Source organism: Sebastes fasciatus, chromosome 22, assembly GCF_043250625.1.
Source record: "Sebastes fasciatus isolate fSebFas1 chromosome 22, fSebFas1.pri, whole genome shotgun sequence".
In the NCBI taxonomy this organism is placed as follows: domain Eukaryota; kingdom Metazoa; phylum Chordata; class Actinopteri; order Perciformes; family Sebastidae; genus Sebastes; species Sebastes fasciatus.
The window spans coordinates 5,101,511-5,127,087 of record NC_133816.1 but is presented as its reverse complement, the minus strand read 5'-3'; the positions used below and the strand labels follow the sequence as shown (position 1 = coordinate 5,127,087).

At 45.0% G+C, this 25,577-nt stretch overlaps 1 protein-coding gene across 15 annotated transcripts in view; it reads left to right on the top strand.

Moving 5' to 3' along the window:
* The window catches only part of LOC141761176 (nuclear factor 1 B-type-like), a 69,245-nt gene that overhangs the window by 29,973 nt on the left and 13,695 nt on the right, over positions 1–25,577 (top strand). For 4 of the 15 annotated variants that reach the window (XM_074624493.1, XM_074624502.1, XM_074624491.1 and 1 more), the window contains exons 3-10: positions 9,841–9,897; positions 13,122–13,190; positions 16,452–16,572; positions 17,736–17,857; positions 21,049–21,183; positions 21,358–21,542; positions 23,711–23,846; positions 24,694–24,791. In XM_074624493.1, the coding sequence (XP_074480594.1) occupies positions 9,841–9,897; positions 13,122–13,190; positions 16,452–16,572; positions 17,736–17,857; positions 21,049–21,183; positions 21,358–21,542; positions 23,711–23,846; positions 24,694–24,791 (923 nt within the window). The remainder of the gene's footprint in view (positions 1–9,840; positions 9,898–13,121; positions 13,191–16,451; positions 16,573–17,735; positions 17,858–21,048; positions 21,184–21,357; positions 21,543–23,710; positions 23,847–24,693; positions 24,792–25,577) is intronic. The other 11 variants (XM_074624503.1, XM_074624495.1, XM_074624506.1 and 8 more) reach the window with 7 other exon arrangements.

Genomic DNA, 25,577 nt, shown 5'->3' with positions numbered 1-25,577 from the left:
GTTCCAGGAGAGCAGTGCCAGCAAAATCGTCTGAATGAGTGCACGCTTTGTTTTCTTTGTCTGTTTTGGGCCAAGATCTGGTCTTAGATGTGGTGGCATTCTATGATCGGATAATTCCTTCCACGTCCCCCGGTTTAAGGTGTGTGTGTGTGTGTGTGTGTTTGTGTGCGCTTTTACCGCTGCTCGCTTGGCAGAGCGCAGGGAGTGCAAACAGTGGCAATGGGTGGCAGGCAGGGATCCTCGGTGGCCTCTCGCCCAGCTGGAGGAGAGCCATTTGCCCTGCGAGGGAGCACCCAGTCGCCCTGGCTCGGCCCGCCGCTCTCGCCAGTGGGAACTCCTCTTGGCTGCGGGCTGACGCCGGCGTAAGCACTGACAATCACTGACACATCACTGGCTGAGGCCTCACAGACGCACAACATTACACAGGCCTGAGTCACAATGAAGTGCTTCTGCTTGTTCCTCACTTTCATATCTCCACAGCATTCTGAATTGTTTTCACAGAGATCACTTTTTTTTCTGAATTCAAAGTAGTTTTACATGTTTTGCAAACTGATTTTTTCTTTGGAATTTTGTAGTCAAATACAAGTGAATTTGGCACGCACGTTTGCTTCAGGGGTATAAGGCCGTCAGGGGTATAAGTGTGGTTGGAGCGAGATAAAGACGCAGCACTTCCTAACCGTGCTCCCTTATCAGCGCAGGCCAGAGCGCCATCAAATACATTAATAAAACAGAGCGTTGTGAACTGGTTCAGGCGCATAACTCCGCCAGCTGCGAGTCAGAAATCAGGGCGCATATTTCAGATGTTTTTCAGAAAGGTACGTCTGTAAACCAAACAATGCAGAATTTATGAACTAGATGTGTGTGTGTGTGTGTGAAAGTTGAAAGGAAGTTGGCGGCTAAAACCAGTTAAGCCTCGCTAGTATCACAACCAGGCCGTCCCCTGAACTATGATCTGTGGGCCAACTTTTCTCTCTTGGGAGAGTGGGGAATTTCCCAGACCCCTAAACACCCCCGCCATCGCCATCTCTCATTCCCTCTGTCCTCCCCCCCCCCCCCCCCCGCCACCGCCACCGCCACCGCCACCGCCACCTCCCCTCCCTCCAGACCAGTCGAGACGTGCAGGTTTGAACCCCTCTCTCTGTGTTTCTGGCCTCCCATGCCCATTGCCACTCAAGCAGCAGGGGTCCGGTGCATTTGTCTCATAATTATCCGACTGGATGGGGGGGTTCTGAAGATGAAAGAGGCGAATCACAGAGCTCCTCTGTCAAAGGTCTGTCTGCCTGACTGGGGGGTTTTGGATCTATCTCCCTTGTCCCCTCTCTCTCTCTCTCTCTCTCTCTCTCTCTCTCGCGGCATCCACCGTGCACCCCACCACCTCTACTCCATCACACAGACTTACTTTTCCTCAAGAGCTGCCTCCACGGAGCATAATCGCCGACAGTGCACGCTCGTGCACAGCCCCCCCCCCCCGCCACATCCCCACCCCTCTCTACCAGCCACCCCGCTGGTTCATTCACAACTACAAAACTGCAGAAATACCCCCCACCCTCACATCCTGAAAGACTTCAGACTCTCTTCTTTTTTTTCTCCCCCCCCTCACACGCTCCGCCCACCAACCCATCGGCTAGCCGCCCACCTCACCCGCTTGCCCCCCCCCCCTCCCCGCCCCCCCCCCCCACCTCCCTCATCCGCCTCCTCTTTTCTCCTCTGCACCCTCCCCACTACCACCTTTCTCCTTCTTCTCCTCTTAACTACTGGCTAGGAGTTAATGGACTGTTTTGGCTAGTCTCCAGACGGTGAGTGTCACCTCATTAGCCTATAGCGGCTCGCTCCCAGACTGCTCCTTGTGTGTGTGTGTGTGTGTGTGTGTGTTTGTGTGTGTAGGAGGAGGACTACAACGACGGAATGTCATTGGTCTGTCTCCCCCACTACCCCCCCACAACCCTCCCACCACCACACACCCCTTACCCTCTCCCTCTCCCCTTCCCACCACTACAATGAATGAGAAAACACGCATGCATAATTAAATCTATAGTCTCGTCCTCACTCCACCCTCCCTTCCCTCCCTTCCCTCCCTTCCCTCCGTCCTCCACAGCCGTGCATTAAAAAAAAAAACTCCTGCTTGGAAGTTTGCCACCGTGGAAAAAAAAAAAAAAAAGCGGTGTCTTCGAAACCAGAGAGATGTAGCCAACCTTCCACCCTCGTATGGACCTATTCCTTTCTTATCCCGGCCCGCCGAATGGCAGGGTGGCAACAGCGGGCGAATGTAAATGCCACCCGGTCCTGCCAGTCAATTACGCCGCAACAAAGCTAATTGTTTGTTTGGTGCATACCAAAAAGATGCCGAGGTTGGCCATTGATGGGCCCATTGTTTCAGCGCAGATGCAAAGTTCTTTTTTTCTCACAGGCCAAACTTGACGCTGATTAAACCTGTGAATGATGAGACCACACTTTCGGAAAATCGGCTAATCTACGCAGCTGTTAGAAGTGCAAAGCCTGCATCTAAGAATTATTTTCATTATCAGTGAGTCTTTTGATCATTTTTTTCAATTAGTTTCGTCTATAAAATGACAGAAAATAGTCAAAATTGCCCACCAAAGCCCAAATTGAAGTCTTCAAGTAGCTTGTTTTGACTTACTAACAGTCACGAATCAAAAGATATTCAATTTGGTATGATACAAATTGAGAAAAGTTCACATTTGAGATGCTGACACCAGCCAACATTTGTATTTTTGCATGGCCTGAGTCAGAATGAAGTGACTTTGCTTGTACTTCTGCTTGTTCTTTTCCTCACTTTCATATCTCCACAACATTTTGAATAGCTTTCACATAATAACTTTTAAATTTAAAGTAGTTTTACAGGTTTGCAGACTGATTTTCTTTGGAATTTGTAGTCAAATTGAATTTGGCATGCACGTTTGCTTCAGGGGTAAGGCCGTCAGGGTATAAGTGTGGTTGGTGAAGTCTTCAAATAGCTTGTTTTGACTTACTAACAGCCACGAATCCAAAGATATTCAATTTGCAATGATAAAAATTGCGAAAAGTTTACATTTGAGAAGCTGAAACCAGCCAGCATTTGTATTTTTGCATGATAAATTACTTCAAAAGATCATCAAAAATGTTCAGGATTGATTTCCACTAATTGATTAACTGACTAATAGAATTTCACTAATCATATATATGATATATCTGCAACACTGGGATGGTGCAAGGTGCCCTGAAGTTAAGATAAGAAGTTTGTGCAGCATGCTAAGAGGAAAGTGACAGGAATAGAAAGAATAAAAACGGGCTACAGAAAGAGGAAAAGAAAAAAAAAAGGAATGTAATAAAAAAAACGAAAGGAAAGGCCACATTGTGAGAAAAGGACAAACAGAGAGAGAGAGAGAGAGAGAGAGAGTGGGAGGAGGTGGAAACGTTAAGTGGGACGCAGTGTGCTGACTGGAGGCCAGCCTGCTCATTTTTCATGGGACAGATGAGCCACTGTGTCGCGTTGTGTCGTGCAGTTTGTCTGCTCGCTCGGCGGCTGACTGCATCGCACATGTACGGCACAGATCAGCTCGCCGCGGGACGCTGGGTGTGTGACCCCCCCCCCTCCCTGTTTGTGTACGCATGTACAGTATGTCAGATAAACGAGTGTGTGCGGCATTCTAGAGCGAGCGTTTGACTTTGTGTTTGTATGCACAGTATATGTAGAGGTGGGTAAACTTTATTTCCCAAATTAAAAGGTGGGGAAGTTGAATTTAGATGGGTTAACCCTCATCTGCATCCTTGGTTTTGTGGCTGTGTATCCCTTTGTGCTCGCCAGGTTCTTCCTTCTCCTCTCCCGGGCCGGTGTGGCTAATGATCCGTCAGGCCATTCAGTCCCTTGTTCGAGGCCCACTCGCCGCTGAATGCGCTCCCTCCCCGTCCACACTGTTTGGTGACCTCAATGAGGAGCCTGTTGTCCTCCCGGCTCGGTTAAAATGCTCTCCTCTTTTCACTGCCGTGAGAGTTTACTGAGGAGAAGGCACAGAGACTCGGCGGAGAGAAAAGAAGGGCCCGCTCTTCACCGGCATTAGTATGCACCGATTAGAAACAAACACACACTGATGATGAGCCGACGCACACGCGCGCACGTACACACACTGGAGGTGGCAACATCGAGAGACGCACACGGGGAGATACAAGTGAGCTGGGTCACACACAGTCAAACCGCACACACACATACACTGTATGGCTTCTCATTGTTCTTGTCTGGGCTCGGATCCCACTTGATTCCATAAGTCTCAAAACCCTGACAGTCCTACTGTGTGCGTGTGTGTGTCTCCCCTTCTGCTCTATTGAACAAGTCTGTGGTGTCTGGCTTGGAGAAAAGAAGGCAAAATGGCATTGTTCTCGCAGACGTTTCAACTTTGCCCCTCTCACTTTCTATCTGCCTTTCTCTCGCTTTTCGTCTGAGAGTGTGTCTGTGTGTGTGTGTGTGTGTGTGTGTAACTCATCCTACTGTACCTGCATTCCCCGTCAGACGCAGTCATCCGATAGGGCGGCTATCCGGATTACCAGGTGCTCCTTTAAGCCAATAAGAAATACTTGCCTTGTTCCAATTATGAGATAATCATTACAGTGTCACACAGTGTATAGGCACCATTGGGGGGGAACATAGTCGGTCTTAGTTTGTCAAAGGGAACACAATACTGTGCATTTCATGTCTGTGCAGAGGTATCACGCATATTACATCCAACAATAATGCATGGAGGAGATCGGCAATTTTCAATATTGGTGCTCTAAAAGTGTTAAAGTTGAACACCCAGCACTACAAAATACATTCATTTTTTTTCTTTTACTGCTTATTAAAGCTCATCTTCCTCGTGAGAAACCCCAAGATGGCGTCCCAAATGGCTGCAGTGCCCGTCTTCCCTTCACCCTTATCGTCGATATCGCTTTCCTTTCGGCCAGGTCAGGTGCCAGCCCTTTGCAGAACGCCGTGCATGAGTCCGGGTAGGGGGCGGGAGGGGTGGTTTTTAGATGCCAGAATTTTGTGTGTGTTTGCGGGGAGGGGTCGGTCGGCGGCGGCAGCGGTGGCAGCGGGTGGGGGGGCATCGCCAGTTGGCAGGCTGGCACACAATGGCTGGCACGATAAGATCCTCCCTCTTCTGCGGGCAGATTTCCTCGCCCATATCTTTTGTTTGGCTTGTTTGGGTTGCGGCTCATCCTGATAAAGGCCACTTTGTTTAGACAACAAAGCGCGAGGGAGGGAGAGAAGAGAGAGATAGAGAGACAAAGAGATAGAAACAGAGAGAGAGAGAGAGAGAGAGGGTGCATTAAAAAAAAAAAGGCGGCAAAAGGGGGAGAAAAGCGCCAACACAGATGGAGACATTAAAATAAAGAAGTGTTAAAAAATAGGAGATATGAGGAGGGGAAAAATGGAAGAAATTGTAGTGTGCACTTATCGCCGGGATAAGACGATATCGTCACAGATATACACAGGCGGGTATGAAAAGATACAATAGCGGGGGGGATACTGTTGCAGGCGCAGCGATACACAGATAGCGAAGGGGGGAAGAAAGAAGGAGATTTTGGAGAGCAGGTTCTGGCGGCTGTTGGAAGCCAGCCCGAGTATAGTGTGTGAGGTCATCGACGAAAAGCTGTGAATGATAGAAACCAGGAGCAGAGGAGGACACGGGACAAAGTACGCTCGCATTCCATACCGGCACATGTACAGTCATTTACACATACTGTCAAGACTTGCATGACCCCCAGTGTGCCGCACACACACACACACACACACAGACATTTGTGCATTTCCAAGGAAGGACAAACCGGCCCTCCTGCAGCAGGAAGGGGAAGAAAAAGCAGGAGGACACTGAGCAGAAAGTCTGCTCAGGCCACATCAAATATTTACTCAGGAGCAGCTGTATTGTCGAAACATTACGCATCGGAGCTGCTCCGTAATTAGGTCGATATTTTCTCCCCTCTCTCTGTTTCCCCGACTTCTCCGGGAGTCCACCCCTCTCCCACCTCTCCTCCGCACACTCCCCTTCCCCTCCCCTTCGCCTCCCCGGGCTGCTGAAATGCGTCTTGGCTCGGGACCCAATGCCTCTGGCAGCCAGAGTGCTATACATGTGCACAGAACCCCGCTCGGCATAAAATGGCTGCCAGACAGGCTTCTCCTCCTGAAATGTCGACAGCGGTATGCATCTGCGAGGGTGTGCGTGGCGCGCGTGCGCAAGTTTTTTTTTTTTTTTTGTGTGTGGTGGAGGGTATCTGTACGTGTCTGCAAAGTGTTTGCGGGCTCGAGGAACGTGCACCCAAAAAAAGAAAGTTTCCCAAACTATGTGGCTAATTTAATCCACGCTGCGTGTGTGTATTCGTGCACGTGTGTTCCGCAATTTACTGGGAACAGAATGGGTATAATGCCAAAAAATGAGAGAGGGTGGGTTAGGGGAGAGAGTTTTAGTGATTATAAAAATCCAGGCGAGCAACACACACTTGGGCGTGGAGAAACCGCACGAGAAACTTTCTTGCAGAGCCAGATTTCTGTTGCCATTACCCGTAATTGCCCTAATCGTTACAGCGGTATGATAAGTATCCCACCGGACAAGAAGGTGTAAGAACTCGTGGACGCATCCAAAATACCCACAAGGCCTCTCTCTCTTATCCTTTTTTCTTTCCTTTTTGCTGAGTAACAGCAGATAATCTGATTCATACGCGATACTGTTTTTTTCACTTCCTTCATGAACCGGTTTGTTTATTTAAACAAGTGGCAGCGACGGAGGGTGCCAAGAAATGTTGTTTTTGGAAAAGGGCCTTGTGTGTGTGTATGCGTGTTTGTGTGTGTGTGTGTGTGTGTGTGTGTGTGTGTGTGAGAGGGCGTGTGTGTGGTGTCTGGCCCTGTGATCGAGGCCTGCCAAGCTCCCAGGGCAAAGCCCAGCCTCCTCGACCGCAACTGTTTATTTACAGGTTACACTACTGTTTATTTGAAGACTATCGGATTGGCTGGGCTTCTGCACAGGACACCTTTTTAGATACAGATACCAGGCTGCCAAATATCCCACTTCTTTACTTTATTTCAGACACTTTCTGAACTGCATTTTTTCTTTAATTCACGAGCAATTTATTCACACTTAAATCCAACATTTTGCAATCCAGAATTATCTTCATTTAACCCGTGTATGATCTAAAAATTGAGGCTTTGTTTAAATACCTGTTGAGTGATCATAAGAAGTGATTAGATGTAAAAAAAAAAAAGAAAAGTTGAGTAAATATAATCAGCACACTCGCGGCCCTGACAAATGTGCAAGCACTGCTCTAAACAGTGTAATAATCACCCTGAAAGGAGATGAAGGAGCACGGAGCTGCCCTTCTCGGGTCAAAGGTAAAATGTAATGCAATAGGAGGAGGTGTTTCCAGCTCCGGTGCAGGCCTGGCAGATGCGCCATATGCTCGCATCCCACCTTGAGTCATCCAGGTGGTCTCTCCTGGTGCTACAGTGGGGGCCTCATGCTGGAAGATGCTGCCTGGGATCTCTAATTGCCGCCGCCATCTGCTCTTTTTGTCATGGTTTGCGTGTTCACCTCTCGAAGAAGAAGAAGGGGAGAAAAAAAAAAAACAAAAACACAAAACTCTGATCCGATCTGAGCGAACCGACGCACCTCTCCCACCTCCACCTCCTTGCTCCGTCTCTCCCCCTCACCACCATCACCTTTTTTTTTCAGCGTTTACCTCCTCTCCCCTCTCTCTGGCACTCTTTCTCCCTCCCCTGGCCTGTTTCTTTCCCACTCAGCAGTTCTCAGGGCGCGAGCGTAGACTTGGCAGTCGTAACGAGACTGATGGATGACTCTGAAAGTGGCATGGGGGGGGGGAGAAGACAGGGGAGACAAGGCCACTGAGCTCCCTGCAATCACTTTATGGACATGTGCTGTGCCAAATCCACACAAACCTCCGCTCGCCCACAAAAGCTGCTTTGCACACTGTGTGAATGTGTGTGTGTGTGTGTGTGTGTGTGTGTGTGTGTGTGTGTGTGTGTGTGTGTGTGTGTGTGTGTGTAGGGGGCATCTTAAGGGACTCGCTGCTTATTGGTGCAGACCAGAGAAGGACAGAGTGTACACCTTGTAATATAGTACAGATTTTATTATTGACGTGATGATGTGAAACTTAATTTTAAACAATTTTGATCATTCATTAATTATTGAAGGGATTTATTAATGCAAATCATTTTATTCCAGCTTCTGAAATTTGAAGATTTGCAGCTTTTCTCTGTTTTTATATAATTGAATATTTTTTTTTTTTAGTTTTGGACTGTTGATCAGACAAACAAAATGTTTAATGGGCATATTTCATTACTTTTACTCTCGCCTCAGAAACAGAAGTTGCAGACATAACTGCTTTAAATATTAAAACTTGCCTACGTGCGCACATAAGAGATTTAACAGAGATGCCTTTAAAAAATGTAGTACGACGTGATGAGAAAGCATAAGTCACCCTCATGTTTTTAGGGAGCACAGCAGAGATGCACCGTGAGACCATAACTTGTGCGTAACTCGTATGTTTTTTAAGGCTGGAAAGAGGGTATTTTTTTTCTTCTTAACGTATGGTCCCGTTCCCTCCCTACTTTGTCATTGTTGAGCTCCGGCCAAGAACATTCTGTTTTTGCAGTGCTGTTTAATAGTCAAATTTAGGAGAGGGGGAACGGGAGAGAGAGACACAGAGAGAGAACAAGTAAGGGATAAATCTTTCAACTTTTTTTTTTTTTTTTTCCTCCTTTCTCCTCCACCTCCCCCCCCCTCTCTCTTTCCTTCTCTGTAACGCAGCTCATGAGAGCAGGAAAAGGGGTGTTGTTGCAAGGCGAGGGTATCTGAGTTCACTGTCTCTATAGCTTCTCGGCTCTCTCTGCGTTAAAGACGCAGATGATAATCTCCCTGCTGGTTCTCATTGGGCCCTCTCTCTCTCTCTCTCCGTCTCTGTGCAATGTGTGGCCGGTTTGGATCATTACTGGGGTCCGCTCAGACGCCCGGCGTTCACTGTTTGGCACGGCAGCGGTTCAGTTTTTCTTGCCAACATGCAACATAGAGTTAATTTTAATGTTTCACAACTTTTTGCTGTTTTGTGATTTAAAAAGGAAAAAAAAACAAAAAGGCCTGTCGGTGATCAACCAGAGCAGGAACTGCTGAGGAATGATAGATGACTCCCCTCCCATCGAGGCTCGGAGGTAAAAGACGTCAGTCCGGGCCGTCTCATACCAGAGCCTGCGCGCCGTAGCCGGTGGAAAGAATTCCACTCATGTTTCCTTGTATTTCCCCGCCCCTCCTGTCCTCTCTCCACGTTTTTGTTCTGTGCTCGTACCTTGCACAGCAGGACCGAACACATTCTGCATCCCCCCCCCCCCCGCCCTCTCCCCGCTAACACTCCCTCAGCAGCCCCTTTGAAAAATTACCCAGAGGTCTGCCGGTAAAAAACTTTTAGGCTATCCAGTGTCAGACAGAGAGCTTTTTCCTTCGGTTTGCCTTCCCATTAATGATAATGCTGTTCAAACAAACCTGTCTTGTTTAACGTACAGTGGGTATGCACGCCTTGACGGGTAGATAAGGAAAAACATTAAGGCACCCAGGAAGTCCTGAAATATACTTTATCTTTATTTTAAGTGACCTCAGTGAGTTTGTGGTTGAGAAAAGTGAGGCTCAGATTTACTTATTTCTTTATTCTAAGTTACAGGATACAATATTGTCACAGCCCACAGTCCAGGTTACCTTTACTGGACATAATCAATGCTGGCAAAGAGAAGCGTGTTCCAGTAAGATGGCATGTTGTTGTCCTCGTGCTACACTAAGCCCCCTCCCCTCCCATCTCTCTGTGTGTTTGCAGAATCGCAGCAGTCAGGAAGTCCCAGTAACAATGAGCCAGGCAAGACCCCTCTTCCAGGTATGTACAGTACCAGTCGTCCTCCCTCCCTCCCTCCACCCTCCTGTCATCGCTCTATTGTTCCTCTGCAGCTCGCCCTCTGTACAGCGGCCTGTGTACACCATAACTTACTTAGTTTAAATAGAGTGGATCTGCTGTGAACTCAGTGACTTGCGGTGAAATTAGAAAAGCCCTTATCTAAAAAAGAACCTGTACTGTACTGCCTTAGGTGTTGACCATTTAATGTCCCATGTGATCCAATGTCAACTATGTAAAAACTAACGTGTTAATGCAATCGTTCGTTCAGAGGCTGTAGCGGAGTCAGTTTGAAAGCTGGAGTGACTTTTAATACTGGCATCATATGAATCTACGAAATCTAAGGAATTTGTACTAGCTTGTCGCAAAGAAGGTTAAATAACGCTCCAAACTTAGGCTAGATTTTGGTGAGGAAAAACTGTCATAGCCATTTTCAAAGGGGTCCCTTGACCTCTGACCTCCAGATATGTGAATGAAAATGGGTTCTATGTGTACCCACGAGTCTCCCCTTTACAGACATGCCCACTTTATGATAATCACATGCAGTTTGGGGCAAGTCATAGTCAAGTCAGCACACTGACACACTGACAGCTGTTGTTGCCTGTTGGGCTGCAGTTTGCCATGTTATGATCTGAGCATATTTTTTTAATGCAAAATGCAGTACCTGTGAGGGTTTCTGGATAATATGTGTCATTGTTTTGTGTTGTTAACTGATTTCCAATAATAAATATATACATACATTTGCATAAAGCAGCATATTTTTCCACTCCCATGTTAATAAGAGTATTAAATACTTGACAATTCTCCCTTTAAGGTACATTTTGAACAGATAAAAAATTTATGTTTAATTTGTGATCGATTGACAGCCCTTATAAAAATGGCAATTTTTGAACTATGATTTTGTGAATTGAATTACGTAAAAGGCACCATAACTAGATAATCCTAGCTGACACACTTGTTGGAAATGAGAATTAAAAACTAATAAAATAATAGTAATTTCTCCGACTTCAGTTTGACATCCGCTGCTGGCTGAGGCCGTAGTTTTTAACTTTGCATGGAGTGAGGAGGAATAAAATTAGATTGGATCATTAAATTTGAATCGTCATCATCCTAGTGGCAACATCAAACACGTTGTTAAAAAAAAAAAAAAGAGGCACTAAAGTTCTGGAGTGAAAACGTTACGGCAGATTGCACCTTTTGGCTGCGTGTCATGGAGTGTGTCATGGCGAGCCAGCTGTAGATCATATCCTCTGACAGCGCCGTTGTTCCCCTGGACTGACCCACGCTGGTGTCGTCACAATGTTGGAATGAAAATAGTTGGAGAAGTATAATTAGTTGTCTACCTCAAGAGCAGGTTCTGCCGACACAGGTGCCAAGGAAAACATGCTAGCGAGCCAATGACTCAAGCCTTAGGAGGCCCTCTGCGGTGGCACAGTTCCCCGCAAAAGCCGTTGGCTCACTGGAGGCATGAGGCCTCGTAGGTGCCAATCGAGCCGCCCGCCCATCTCTCTGGCACGGCCAGAGTGCCCTTGGCATCGCATCAAAGCCGAGCCGGAGTCATTTGGGTGTCAATAACTTGTCTGGCTGTTCTACGTATTTTGACTGATTACTGTTGCTGATTCCTGGGCAGGTCATACAGTACGCAACAAATACTTCAAACAATACACATGTAATTATTTTGTTCAGTCCAAATATAGATTTTCTGGAAACAGGAGGAAAGAATCTGGCTTTGTTGAAACAACTTTACTTTGCATCCAAATTGGCTTCCGAAAACGGTTAATTAACATCGGAAAGAGCAAATAATCTTTTACATCAACACCGCAGTAAATGACTCTTTAAGATGGATGTGTCTTGGTGTGACACTGTGTCTTTGCATAACGGTTATTAAGTTTCGCTCGTGTATTTGATCAAGTAGGTCAGCGCCTGCGGCTCGTTCGTTAAGCTCTCGGCAGCAGGAGGCCAAATATTGCTCCCACGTCTTCCTCACGCACACCTGTCCTGTCACTCTGCGACCGCACTGCACACAATGGTTTGCGGCTGTTAGTTTTAGACGTTTCAACTGAAATCCGGAACAGTAACTGAAGTTTTATTTCTCGTAACGCAATCATTTTCAAGTCAACCACCATCCATCCACCTTCAAACGCTTATCCGGGGTCGGGTCGCGGGGGCAACAGCTCAACCACCCCGGAGCTAAAATCTCATTGGAATAGGATGAAATAAAGCCGACTACAGAAAGACGAGCGTGAAAAATACTACATGAAGTCAGACACTGGTTAATTGTCTTTTGACCATTTTTTTTTTAAATCCCTGTGTAGTGATCTGTTCCTCTATATTTGTCTGCGACTAAGTGATGACCTCATCTTAGTCCTCTTGTTTTTTGTGTGATCTTTTGTTCTCTTTCTAAATATATAATCATATAAATGAATAGTTTGTTTATGGGTTTCAGCCTGAAAGAAGATATTGTCCATTTCCATTTTTTTTTTGAAGATTCTACTACTACTACTGAAGATAATGCTTTATTGACAACGAACAAAAAGGATCACTAGCTGAGTTTCCATTCACATATTTGTATGAATATTTTGAAGTACTGCCTTAGAAAATCTGTATGAAAACGCCAGCATTTGCAAAAAAAGTTCTTACGCTCGCTTTAGGTGTTTTTTTTCCTTTGACAAATAAGAGTCAACGCACTAAATGGTATAAGGAAACGCCTTTGCTTTATTAATTCTGACGTAGCGAAGATTTAAATCACATGACTGATCGGCTGTTTCTGCTGTTGGCATCTTCTCAGATATTCCCACGTATATTTTCCGAATGTTTGTCTTCGTCTCTTGGACAGCATGAAACATGGCCAGTACTAGCTGACATGAAAGAAGGTGCAGAAGTCACTTGCATTACAATATACTGAAAGGTTATTATGGATTTTTTGCCCAATGATGCCCAAAACATTCAGCCTACTGCAGGTTTAATTGAAAAAAATAAATAAAAAAATCACTTTACAATTGAATGGCTAATGGGCAAAATGATGCAGAATGGGTGGGAATAGTTGGAAGACATGTTGAACACAATGTTACTGTTGATTTCACATTCAAAGAAATATGTGGCGACTCTTAAATACGTCTATATTTCAGTTGGTATGAAAGTATGAAATGAATAACAAGCATGACCGTAATAATAACCGGATGATTTCCTTTATGTCTCTGTGTCTACAGTCTACTTGGAAGACAGCTTCATCAAATCAGGAGTCTTCAGTGTTACAGAACTGGTGCGAGTGTCCAGAAGTAAGTACACACACTCGCCCGTCATATTCAAACTGTTTGCACCTGAAGTGTTCTCTCACTTATCACGGATTAGACCTCTGCTCAGGTTGAAGCTGGGCGGCGCTACGCCGGGAATCACATGAGGACACCAAAGTCCATGTGCTTACGAGAACGTTGAAGGTGTAAGTTTCCCTGCCCTAACAGGTGCAACGTAGTTTATACGAGAGTCAGGGAGATGCCAATCAATCACAGTGTGTACACGCCCACACGGGGCTGAGACCAGGTCTAATCAGGTAACTGAAAACACCTTTAAATCTGTCCATCTTGCTCAAACGCACACTGGTGTATTTATAGGTGTTTTCATATAAACATAATTAGTAACCCTCAGCTTTTTCTACTAATCTCAACCCCTTTATATTTACTGAAAACCAATGTACAGTACTGAAGTGTGGTAAATCCAGTTTGGCCAGTCTGCTTTTGCAATAAGAGAACAGCCGACTGCGCTGCCGTGTGTACGAGCCTGTGTGCATCTGTATAGACATGTCTGCCCTCCGCAAAGCCGTTGAACGGTTGTTCTTCCAGCAGCCCTCTTGCCTCTGATAACCGAGGGCACCCCGAGGCGCCGTTTTTCCTGTACTTTAGCTCTGGAACATGCCCGCGGTGCACAAAGACTCCAGTCACCCCCAATAACCTGTGTTTGAAAGGAACATACCTGTGTTGAGTGTGTGTGTGTGTGTGTGTGTGTGTGTGTGTGTGTGTGTGTGTGTGTGTGTGTGTGTGTGTACCAGTCTATTCCGGTCCCATGGTTAGACTCTAATATCTGTTCAGTGCTGCAGTCAGGACTATTTTGATAATTCAGTAAAAAAACAAGCAATCTGAATTGGAGCTGCAAGGATTAATCAATTAGTTGTCAACTATTAAATTAATTGCCGACTAATTTGATAATTGATTAATTGATTTGAGTCATTTTTCTAAGAAAAAAAGTCAAAATTCTCTGATTCCAGCTTCTTAAATATGAATATATTCTGGTTTCTTTACTCCTCTATGACAGTAAACTGAATCTCTTTGAGTTGTGGACAAAACAAGACATTTGAGGACGTCATCTTGAGCTTTGGGAAACACTGATCGACATTTTTCACAATTTTCTAGACCGAACAACTAATCGATTAATTGAGAAAATAATTATTGTAGCCCTAATCTGAATACGTCAACGTTCTGGGAAATTCTGATTATTTTTCACAATTTTCTAACGTTTAAATAAAATAAATAAATAAATAAAAACGACACTAAAAATAATTTAGTTGTGGCTCTAAAGTGATGATCTCTTGAAGTGTCTTAGAGACAAGCAGTCAATCTGTCTATGAATTCCTATACTATCCTATAATCATATACCTACCCTTCAACTTCCAGCTATTAAAATGAATCATTTTACACAGGGTTTTCACAAGCAAAATCCTCAAAATTGTCAAAAAAAATCCCTCTACGTTTTGGCCGTTCACATGTTAACAAATAGTATTTAAAGCTGACCTTGGTTTCTGTTTACCTACTGTATCAAAGTGTTTTCTGATGTCGCAGCGCGGTCCAGGTTGTCTCATACATAATGCTCTGAGAGGCGGAACCTACTCGTCTCGATGCTCACAGACTGCCTCTCCTTTGAAAGGCTGTGTTTTTGTTTAGTGTTTAATTTGCCCCCCTGTCCAGATGGCCGCTGCGCCGGCGTGTTTGCTCTCATGTGACCGAGCCCGCCGGTTCCAGCTAAAGCCAACTGAAGTCGAGCTGGAATTTTAAAAAGGTCGACGGACACACAGGAATTGTCACTCACTCAGCCGGTCACTCCCTGGGAAGATATCTGAGCAGCCGTCCGTCGTCCGTCATCGCGCCTCTCTCCCGACTCTCTGGGCTGTTGAGACATTCTTTGAAGTCCATCAAAGGGAGCTGAAGGAGTTCAAGGCTGACTTGCGGTCCGGCGTTTCGACGGGGACACTCATTAATGCAACAGGAGCCTCGGCTGCGAGTGTAAAGATATTTAGTCAATGTGGACAAGCGCAGGCAAATTAAATTGTTGACGTAAATGTGTGAAGACATTCTCCCCTTATATTCAGTAAGATGAGGTAATCTGCTGGAAGGAGCGCTGTTAATTTGCAGCATCGTGGTTCATTTACTGTTTGTTTTTTTGCTTAAAAGTCAGATTATTAAATGAGATGACAGCCTGGTGAGCAATAGAGAGAAACCAGCACAGACAGAGATGGTTGGGGGTATCCTCAGCCATGAATGAAAAAAAAAACAAACAATGGTCTTGTATTCTGCGTCCTCGTCCCGGATGCATTCCTCCACAGACAGCTCGGTATGGGTAGCAGCGGGTAGGGGCCTCTGCCAGGGCTACAGTAGGCTGCCAGGGCGGAGGCTGGCGGAGGGATCGTGCCAGTGGTGAACCTCAGACCACAACAGACGGCGCCACACACTCCATCCTCTCATCGACTCCAAACCAACCAACCGCTCGAGCTGCAGGCTGCCTCGCGGGCCACACACTGACGAGCGAGAGACACAGGCAGAGACAGAGGGAGAGAGGGGGAGAGCGGCGATGGGTGGTGAACTCCTTTTGTTCTGTAAACACCCGCCGCAGCCTCCCTTGAAACAATATCCCTCACCTTGACCGCAGTGAGAAAAACAACACCTCTCCCACTGTAAATCACTATGTGAGGAAACTGCTGAGTGTTATACTGGGCCGTAGAGAAGAGGAGAAAATGTTGACGGTTGTGAATTCGGCTTCAACTTTACTGAGATTTCCTTGAGATGCTGAGCTCATCTGACTTTTGATGCATCAAAATGATTCTATTCAGCAACAAACGGCCTGCTTTTGGTGCTTTAAGCTATAAAACATACTGTTTTCTTATTGCTGTGAATTTACATATTTATATATAAACAGAGATTCATCCATACTTAGAAAATGCAGCTGCAGTGTACTTTCTTGAAAATGCCCCTACCTGCAGTCACTTTGGGAAGCAGCGACTTGTTAATCAGAGTGCTCAGCAGAAATGCCTGTGATGGTCAGACAGTTAACCTGTGAATAGGGAGCGCTTAATTTGATACACAGGGCCCTTTAAACGCAAAGCGTCAATAACAGTCAGTCAAGCTATTGTGCAATTAATTGCGCGCCTCTAGATGCGAGGACGGGGGAAAGACACGGCACTCGATCCGACAACACTGCTGACATTGAACTCCTTCTTTGCAGTGATTACAGGGTAACTGTCTCTCTTTGTTTTTTCTCTGTGTCCTCTGCAGTGCCCATCACCCACGGTGCTGCGGTAAACTTCTCCATGGCCGACATGCCCAGCCAACCCTACTATCATGACCTGAACTCCAGCGTGGGGCTGCACCGCTCCCTGTCCTCCCCTCCCGGCAGGTCAGTGGAAGTTACGGCAACAAAGCTTTATGGACAAAGTTGAAGGGACAAAATACCTTCTATTATAACATCATAGCAGTGACGTTGTATATTATTTAGGGCTGTCAAAGTTAACGCGATAATAACGTGTTAACGCAAATTAGTTTTAACGCCACTAATTTTCTTCAACGCATTAATGCAACTTATGATTTTTAGGTTGTAGTGGGCTCAGTTTTAGAGCTAGAGTGAAGATGGCTTCATATGAAACTAGAAAAACCTAAAGAATCCATTGGTACCAACCATGACATATATTGCTTGTAATGAAGGAGGCTAAATAACACTCAAAAAAAGTGGCATAGCCATTTTCAAAGGGGTCCCTTGACCTCTGACCTCCAGATGTGTGAATGTAAATGGGTTCTATGGGTACCCACGAGTCTCCCCTTTACAGACATGCCCACTTTATGATAATCACATGCAGTTTGGGGCAAGTCATAGTCAAGTCAGCACACTGACTGATGATTGAGCATATTGTTTTATGCTAAATGCAGTACCTGTGAGGGTTTCTGGACAACATTGTCATTGTTTTGTGTTGTTAATTGATTTCCAATAATAAATATATACATACATTTGCATAAAGCAAGTATATTTGTCCACTCTCATGTTGATAAGAGTATTAAATATTGACAAATCTCCCTTTAAGGTACATTTTGAATAGATAAAAAATGTGCGATTAATTCAGACTATGGACAATCATGCGATTAATTGCGATTAAAAATTTTAATTGATTGACAGACCTAATATTATTATTAACACAGAAATAATTAAAATGTTATATGTTGTTTGTTTAGTCAGTGCAAAAGACAAACCTTCGGACGGAGCCAGGCTAGCTGTTTCCCCCTGCTTCCTGTCTTTATGCTAAGCTAAGCTAACCACCTCCTGACACTAACTTCCTATTTAGCGTACCGATATGAGTGTGAGGTATCAAACTTCTCGTGTAACTCTTGGCAACACAGCGAATAAGTGTATTTTCCAAAATGTCAAACTATGCCTCTAAGTAAACCCAAGTTAATCTGCGGCAAACACCCACACCATCTGCCCCCGAATCAGAACAGACGCCATCTTTGCAATTTTGAAAGTCATGATACCAAAAATAACTAAACCATAAACCTCTCCATGTCCCACAGCAAAAGGCCCAAAACCGGCAGCATGGAGGAGAACATGGACACCAGCCCGACGGGACCCGACTTCTACTCGTCACCCAGCTCGCCAGCCAGCAGTCGGGCGAACTGGCACGACAGAGACGGAGGTGATTTTCCTGTTTTTTATTTGACCACCTTTATTTGCCTACAGGAGGTTTGTCAGGCTTGGATGCACTTTGTCAGTAACACCCTCCGTCGCTTTCATACAGTAACACAGTAAACATTCAGAGTTGGGTAACGGCCTTTGCGGTGCGACCACAGTCTCGCGCTGCTCAGCGCCGCACGGCAGCATGTTGACAGAATTTAATGAGGGATAGGAGAGCATTACTCGTTTCGCCCTCATCGCATGCAAATAGATGTGATCAAAGGGAACACCTCACGTCGAGTTTTTTCGCAGCAGCTGAACTCTCTTTAACTCTCAGCCCTTGTCACAAGCTACTGTACATCAACACCACTGCCCGTTTCATTTCGGATGAACTGCATCTGGTTTCTCTGCTCATGAACCTGTTCAACCCTCTTAAAATACATACCATGACAGAGATAGCCGCAGGCAACCGCCCGTCATATATAAATGTTTAAACCCATTTGAACCGCCGTCTGAATGTAAATCTGTATTCTCTCGCACCTGTCGCTCACACAAAGGAAACATTGGATCCCACTATGCAGAGCGGCCGTTACGAGAACAAACTGTTCCAGCTGAAATTCACAACTCGGTATCTGAAAAATAACAGCACTCTGGTTGTTTTCATCACTGAGAAACTTTATAATAAAGAGTTTTACTTTCATATAAATGCAAGTTGTGAGTGTTCAAATTGTTAGATGTATCATTAGATAGCGAAAACACCTTCTTTTATAGAGAACTCCTTATTTCTAAACCTCATGTAGGGCTGTTAGACCTGCAGGGCAAAAGTGTCAGATGACTTCTCATCAGGAAGTCAGCCTATACATCTTGGCTGAACTTGAGAGGAATTCCCCATCAGTACAGTTTAAGGCATAGGTCTAGTTTGACGGGAATTAAGAAATAAAGCTCACCTAATGAGCTCATACATAGGGCTTACAGGATCTAGGGAAAAAAAAAGAGAGTAACGGTAGAGCTGTGTGTATCAGAGAAACAAGCTGTCCTGCTTGTTTCTGCGCACGAGAAAGAGAGAGAAAGCGAGATCCTCGCGGGACAGCTTGCATGTCTCATTACGTTGTCTCCTGGTGCAGAGCAGAGCCCGTAACCCTTTTAATTAAGGCCTCACTGTCCCGTGTTTCCGGATCATTCTCACTCTCTGCTGACTTCTCTCCACACTCTGCTGCCCGCACTGCCCCTGGATTTTAGCAAAACAGATGTGGTAGGAAACGTTCTGTTGGACAAAATGATTTGATGAACCTTTTCATCCTTGTTTTTTTTTTTCTATCCAGTCCTCTTCTTTTTATTTCAATATAATAAGTAGGAAGGCTGAGAGAGGAAAACACCAGCTGACACACACACACACACATCACTGGTGGGATTCAACCACAGCCCAATGTGGGTACACGAAAAATGCAGCGTGTCCCTTCACACAAGGCCTGAGAGCATTGCTCTGCGTAAACTTAGACGCTTTGGGGCGAGGAGACAGGGAAAGCGGTGGGTAGGAAACTCTCCAAAGACAGCCATTATTCTGTCAGGAGAGAATAAATGAGAAGTGGGGTGATATTAAACCCATATGAGGCCTCCCAAGTGCCAAGCGGTCATTTCTCGCACATGGTTGTCGTTCGGCAAAAACCTCGCCATGCATAGGAAGAAATTCTCGCTTGTATTTTTCTCTGGGAAAGTACTGCACAATTTAAAAAAAAAAAAATGTATTTGAAGGTTCACATTCACAACTGGTTTAAATGCAAAAAAAACTCTTTTATTTAAACTATTAAGTGGTAATTAATTTTGTCCAGTTTAATTTCCCGAGGCAGTCCAGTCGATTCCCTGAAGGATTTAATTAGCAGAAGGGAGGAAAATACCTCCGCCGCAGAAAATATTCCCTATTTATACATTAAGCATTGATATCAATCTTCTCTAAGGTATTTCTCTCCTCTGACATAAAAATGAAAGCACTTAAGCCTGTATCCTCTTGCAACCTCACACTGGGAAATCCCCCTGAATTCCAGCCACCTTTTGTCGCTCTCTTTCTCCGGAGAAGAGTGATTCTTCCCGTCACTCGGGTGGATCCTTCCCCTGTCGTGGGAGGGAGAAGGGCGGTCGATACTACGGGGCAGCGAGGGTTTATATCGCTTATTTTTTGGGGGGGGAAAGAGATGGATGATTTGAAAGTTATACACCCAGAGAATCTGTGACAGAGCAGAAAAGCACTTGATGAATGTTCATAGAGGAAGCACGGAGCAGACATAGGTTGTTGCCTCTCGCATCTATTTGTTATCACGTTCCCTTCAGACACCGTCTCTCACTGTGGAAAATTGAAAACCGCACAGCCGTGACAGCAGAACATTGCTCATGAGAAGTGTACAGCGGCAATAATGAGCAACTTGTGCGCATACTTTTTAGTTTACAGAGCAAATTTTCGAAACAAATTTTCTTCCGCCGAGCCTTCAGGATTATTCATGGGGAATTACAGTAGCTTGTGTAAGGCCGAGGCGAGCAGATGTGACAGTGTAATGTTCTAGTTAAGATTACGTGAGGGTCTTGAAATTCTCAAATCCCATTCTGAGCGACCGGCTGCTTTTACAACTGCGCATCAGATCACTGGATTTAGTTGTCTGCTCAGACACGACAAAAGCTGAATTTTCACAGGACTCCTGTTTCCTCGGGGACGTCCAGTGATTTGTAACGATTCCACAGTGATTTTGACCCTTTTGCAGTGTCTGTAATTTTCCGAAACACATTTTCCATTGTACGCTGCATTCGCTAAAGACAGGGTGCCCTTGGTAATACTAATCCCACGCAGATCAAATTCTGCTTCATTTCAGCCGTAATTCATTTTTGGCACTTAATTCCTTTCATTCGTGAGAAACGGAAACATTAATGGAAGCCGGAGGGGAAGGTTTTGATTAATTTTCAGCAACACATCGAGAGTTTATGCAAAAAATATATTATTTTTGTGCACCGGTGATGTCATTTTATTTCATTTTCCTGTAAAAAAAAAAACACAAACACAGAAGCTGGGACAAATTTGTGTCTCCCATCTGTGCAAATATACCCAAAGAAACGATCAAAGACTTTTTAAGAGTTTGAATAACCACTAAGGTGTGTAGGAAACGTTCTGACCTTGAGCGTACATTCATGTGTTTCTGTGTGCTTTTGTGTGTGTTTTTTCCCCACTAGCAGACATGTCCTCTCCCACCATGAAGAAGCCAGAGAAGCCGCTGTTCAGCCCCACCTCCCCGCAGGACTCCTCACCACGACTCAGCACTTTCCCTCAGCCTCATCACCCAGGCCTAACAGGTGTAGGACACAGTGGTGAGTCACCGGTGACTTTAACCGCCAGCTGGAGCTCTAATCGACTGTTTTTCTTCATAAACGCAGTCAAAAAATCTATGCCGATACTTCATTTAGCTTCTCAGATCAATGACGATTACTTCATCTTAACTCTGTCTCCATCTTCATCTCCCTTCTGTCTGTCTCTCTCTGCAGTTATATCGACGAGGAGCCCCCCTCCACACTCGCCCCTGCAGTTCTCGGCCTCGTCTATCCTGCCCCCGGCGCCGTCGCCCTACTTCTCGCACACCACCATCCGCTACCCGCCCCACCTCAACCCAGCTGATCCCCTCAAGAGCTACGTGCCGTCATACGACCCGTCCAGCCCACAGAGCAGCCAGGTCAGTCTTTGAAGAAGCCGGTTTGTTGGCCAGAAGCAAGAGGCTGGCTTGGCAAGAGTTTCATGGCCTCAAGTCGTCCTTTTGTTATCTTGTTCTTGCACTGTTCCCATCTGACCTGAGAGGAATACTAGCATGCATTTGTCATTATTTCATTACTGCATCATTGGACTATTTGCAAGTAGAGAAACATCACCCTGCTGCTTGTTTATCTGAAACCTGCTCCTGGTCATTTATTATGTCATTAGAATGACTGCAGGTTTTTTTCTCAGTGCTTCTTTTCTCCACAAAATCTAAAAAAAAGACTAATTTTATGAACCCAAAATTAAACATTTTAAGCCCTTAAGCTGACCACCATCTGTAATTACAGTAACCATAGAAAGAGTTAACTAATAAGACTAATTTACAAGCGAATTAAATCACAGTTAGATTAAACCACTCTTCATTTTGCGGGCAGCCCCCGACTGAACTTTTACGGACCACTTCACGTGACAGAGAGGCGTATATTTTCTGTTAGATATAACGCTCATGGCAAAGGTTATTATACTACGTTCTCAGCCTTATATTTGCAGTCGTGCTAAAAAACTCCAACCGAACGATCGCAGTCACACGTGACATACAAAACTGTATCAAGACGTTGTAGTAAATCAAATAGCTTCGGGCTCTTATATATTCTGGGTGTACACTGCAGCCAGTGTGTTGGAGAGAGAGCAGGCGTCTCTATAGATGAGAGAGCCGTGTGATATTTATGTGAGTTTTATATCCCCGCTGTTCTCACTGTAAACAAAGGCCTCGTAGACGGCTCCATCTCCAGAGCAGGGAGCGGGTTAGCGGGGTGGTGGTGGTGGTGGTGGTGGTGGTGGGGGCTGTTACTCTAGAGAAAAACCGCGGGGAATGATAAAGGTTGTAAATATTTGCCGTTGCCGGGGCCCGGCTCTTGTGCAGAATTAACTGGCCCTCTGCTGGGGTGCTGGAGAAAGGAGAGAGAGGGGGAGGGGGGTGGCGGCGGGCTAGCGAGGTGGGGTCCAGTAGGGAAGAGAGAACGCTGTTGGGGAAGGAGGGAGCAGGGAGGGAGGCTCAGCAAATAACACAGCGCTTATAATCCCGTGAACGAGTGCCAGAATGTTTTTATGCTTGCTTTAACGCAGATTATATTACACTCTAATTAAACATTCTATTCACATCGGAGGGAACCCTGTGGACACAATTCTTTTCCGAAAAGGCCTGTTTGAGTTTTGAACTCGGGGCGGCCCCGAAATGAACGCCCCAGACAGTCTCCAGCCGCCTGAAAGAGTAGCTCCCACTAGCTTCCTTTATTTCCTTCTCTCTATATATATAGTCTCTCTGTACTCGCACATTCACACCATTGTAACAGGTCACTCCGCAGCAGCTCTCTCAGTCTTTTCATGCCCGAGTCCTCCTAAATTCCATTTATGAGCGCCATTAAAATCATTGTTTAAAATCATGTAGGAAATCCATCGTCTCTGACTGAGGAGCTATTGTTGCTCGTGCCCCCCCCCTCTAGACTTTTAGTAATAACTGTGACAACATAGCGACTGAAAGTACTAAAATCTAGTGAGCGGTCCAGTCACCTTTTGTTGTTGATTTTAGATCTGTGAGGGAAAACAGAGCAGAAACACTCCCCCTCCCCCCCAGAAACGAGGATAGGACATTAAGTTTGTTTAGTGCTAACCGTTTTGGAAAAGTGTAGTTTGTTACATGCTTGTGTTGTTTTATTGAGATCTGCCCAAGTGCACATTTACAAGCGAACAAGAGCTTGTAAACACAAGTCACTAGTGGACACATATTGGCTGTCCTCACATTGGGTTTTAGGTTTTTGGTGGCAGACAAAACGTTTAGCAAAGCATGATTGTCTTGCCTAAATTCATCTTTTCGGTTTTGTATTTCAAACTTATGTTAGTGGCAGATATTTATATTTGTCAATTTATGACCATCAAAATCTAAATTTTCGCGACTGTTCTCATCTTACCAGACAAACCAAAACAAAAGATGATAAACTCCAGAGATGGAGTAAACCACTCCGCACATGTTTGGCACGAAGATCCCTTAAATCTAGACAAAACAAATCATTCTTTGAAACAAAGTGCTTGTGCTGAATTGTGTTTTTTTTGTTGTTGTTGTTGTTGTTGTTGTCTGTAACACACATGCAGCCTAACAGCAGTGGTCAGGTGGGAAAGGTCCCGGGCCACTTCACCCCAGTTCTGGCCCCTTCCCCACACCACGGCGCCGTGCGACCCGTCTCGCTCTCCATGCCAGACACCAAGCCCATCACCACATCCACGGAAGGTGAGTCCCTACCAGCCAGTATAGATTACCACTATCCATCACCTACTGCACACCGCCCTTGAATACTTGTCTACATCAATGCAGCAAGGTGACTGGAAATCAAGATGTAGACTTTAATTAGGGCTGTGTATCGGCAGGAATCTGGCGATACGATACGTATCATGATACGATACTATATATTACGATTTTCTAAATCTAATTTTAGGAAAACTGTCATTTAGAATAGATAAAAATAACACATTTGTACTGCATGCAAACAAACTGCATGGTTTTTGCCCCAAACTGCTTAAAAAAAGTAAAGTGGGCACCTCTGTAAAGGGGAGACTCGTGGGTACCCAGAGAACCCATTTTCATTCACATATCTTGAGGTCAGAGGTCAAGGGACCCCATTGAAAATCACCATGCCAGTTTTTCCTCGCCAAAATGTAGCATAAATTTAGCCTCCTTTGCTACAAACTAGTTTCATATGATACCAGTATCTTCACTCTAGCTTTAAAACTGAATAGTGTTAGTGTTTTGGTGAACCGATAAAGTATCACAACACACAATATCACAATACTCATGTGTGTTTTCTTACACCCCTATCTTTAATTATATATGACATGTTCAAATTATAAACAAAACATTACAACAATACCAAAAGAGTATTTGTGAAAAATTATCCCATAATTGTTGACAAAATGTTCAAATGACTGAACGGGAGTGTGCCCAAAGTTGAACCCTGTGGGACTCCGCATGCACTTTATTACTATTAGTTGTTTGTAACGTTGACAAATGACTGACTGTGGATCAGAGCAACAGCCTCCTGAAGTTCTAATTGTAATGCGAACATGTATTTGTGTTTTTGTTATGGCGTGTTACCCAGGCTACTCAGCCCCCGGCACCCCGACGAACCGTTTTGTAGGCCTGAGCCCAAGAGATCCCGCCTTCCTCCACCAGCAACAGGTGAGACCTCTCAGCCCCTCCAGCACTCACCTGCTCCTCCTCTTATCCTTTCATTTTCTGTCCTCCCCCCATCTCCCCGCACATCAGATGTGAAATCCCCTGCCCTCTGCAAAAGCCTGTCGCACTCTGAATTGGATTTGCTGGAAGCATTAAACTGTCTTGTTAGATCAGAGCGTTTCTACATCAGATCGTAGGCTGAGGTCAAGCATAGCAGTCACTATTGGCATTAGCAGCATATCAAGTTTTTCATATCTCAAGAGGATTGAGACTTTACACGGCTAAAGATAGCAGGATATAGTGATAATCAATTATTTTTTGCTGTAATTACGATGCTTTTTTAGCATTATTAACATCCTTGAACGTTCCTTAAATGACCCACAATTTAAAGGGGAACACCACCTAAATTAAGAATACCAATATGTTATTTCCATGTCCTAGGAAAGTTCAATCAATATGTGTGAACATTAGTTGCTCTCTCTCAAAGCCAGAAACCAGAGAAGTAAGTCTCACACTTGTGATGTCATAGGGTATAAAGTCTGGAGCCGCTCCATAGACGATGAACGGGAGACTGATTTTGTGGACCCACCGAATGTTTGTTTCCTTTTTTATATCCAAATTAAGGATGCACCGATCCAACTTTTTCAGTCCTGATAGCAACACATCGGCCGATACCGAGTACCGAACCAGTGTTTAATTAATAAGCTGTATGCCTCACTGTGTGAAAGTGACTGGGATCATTCTTTTATGTGTAAGGCAACATCAGGCCTTACTTAAACACTGCCTTCC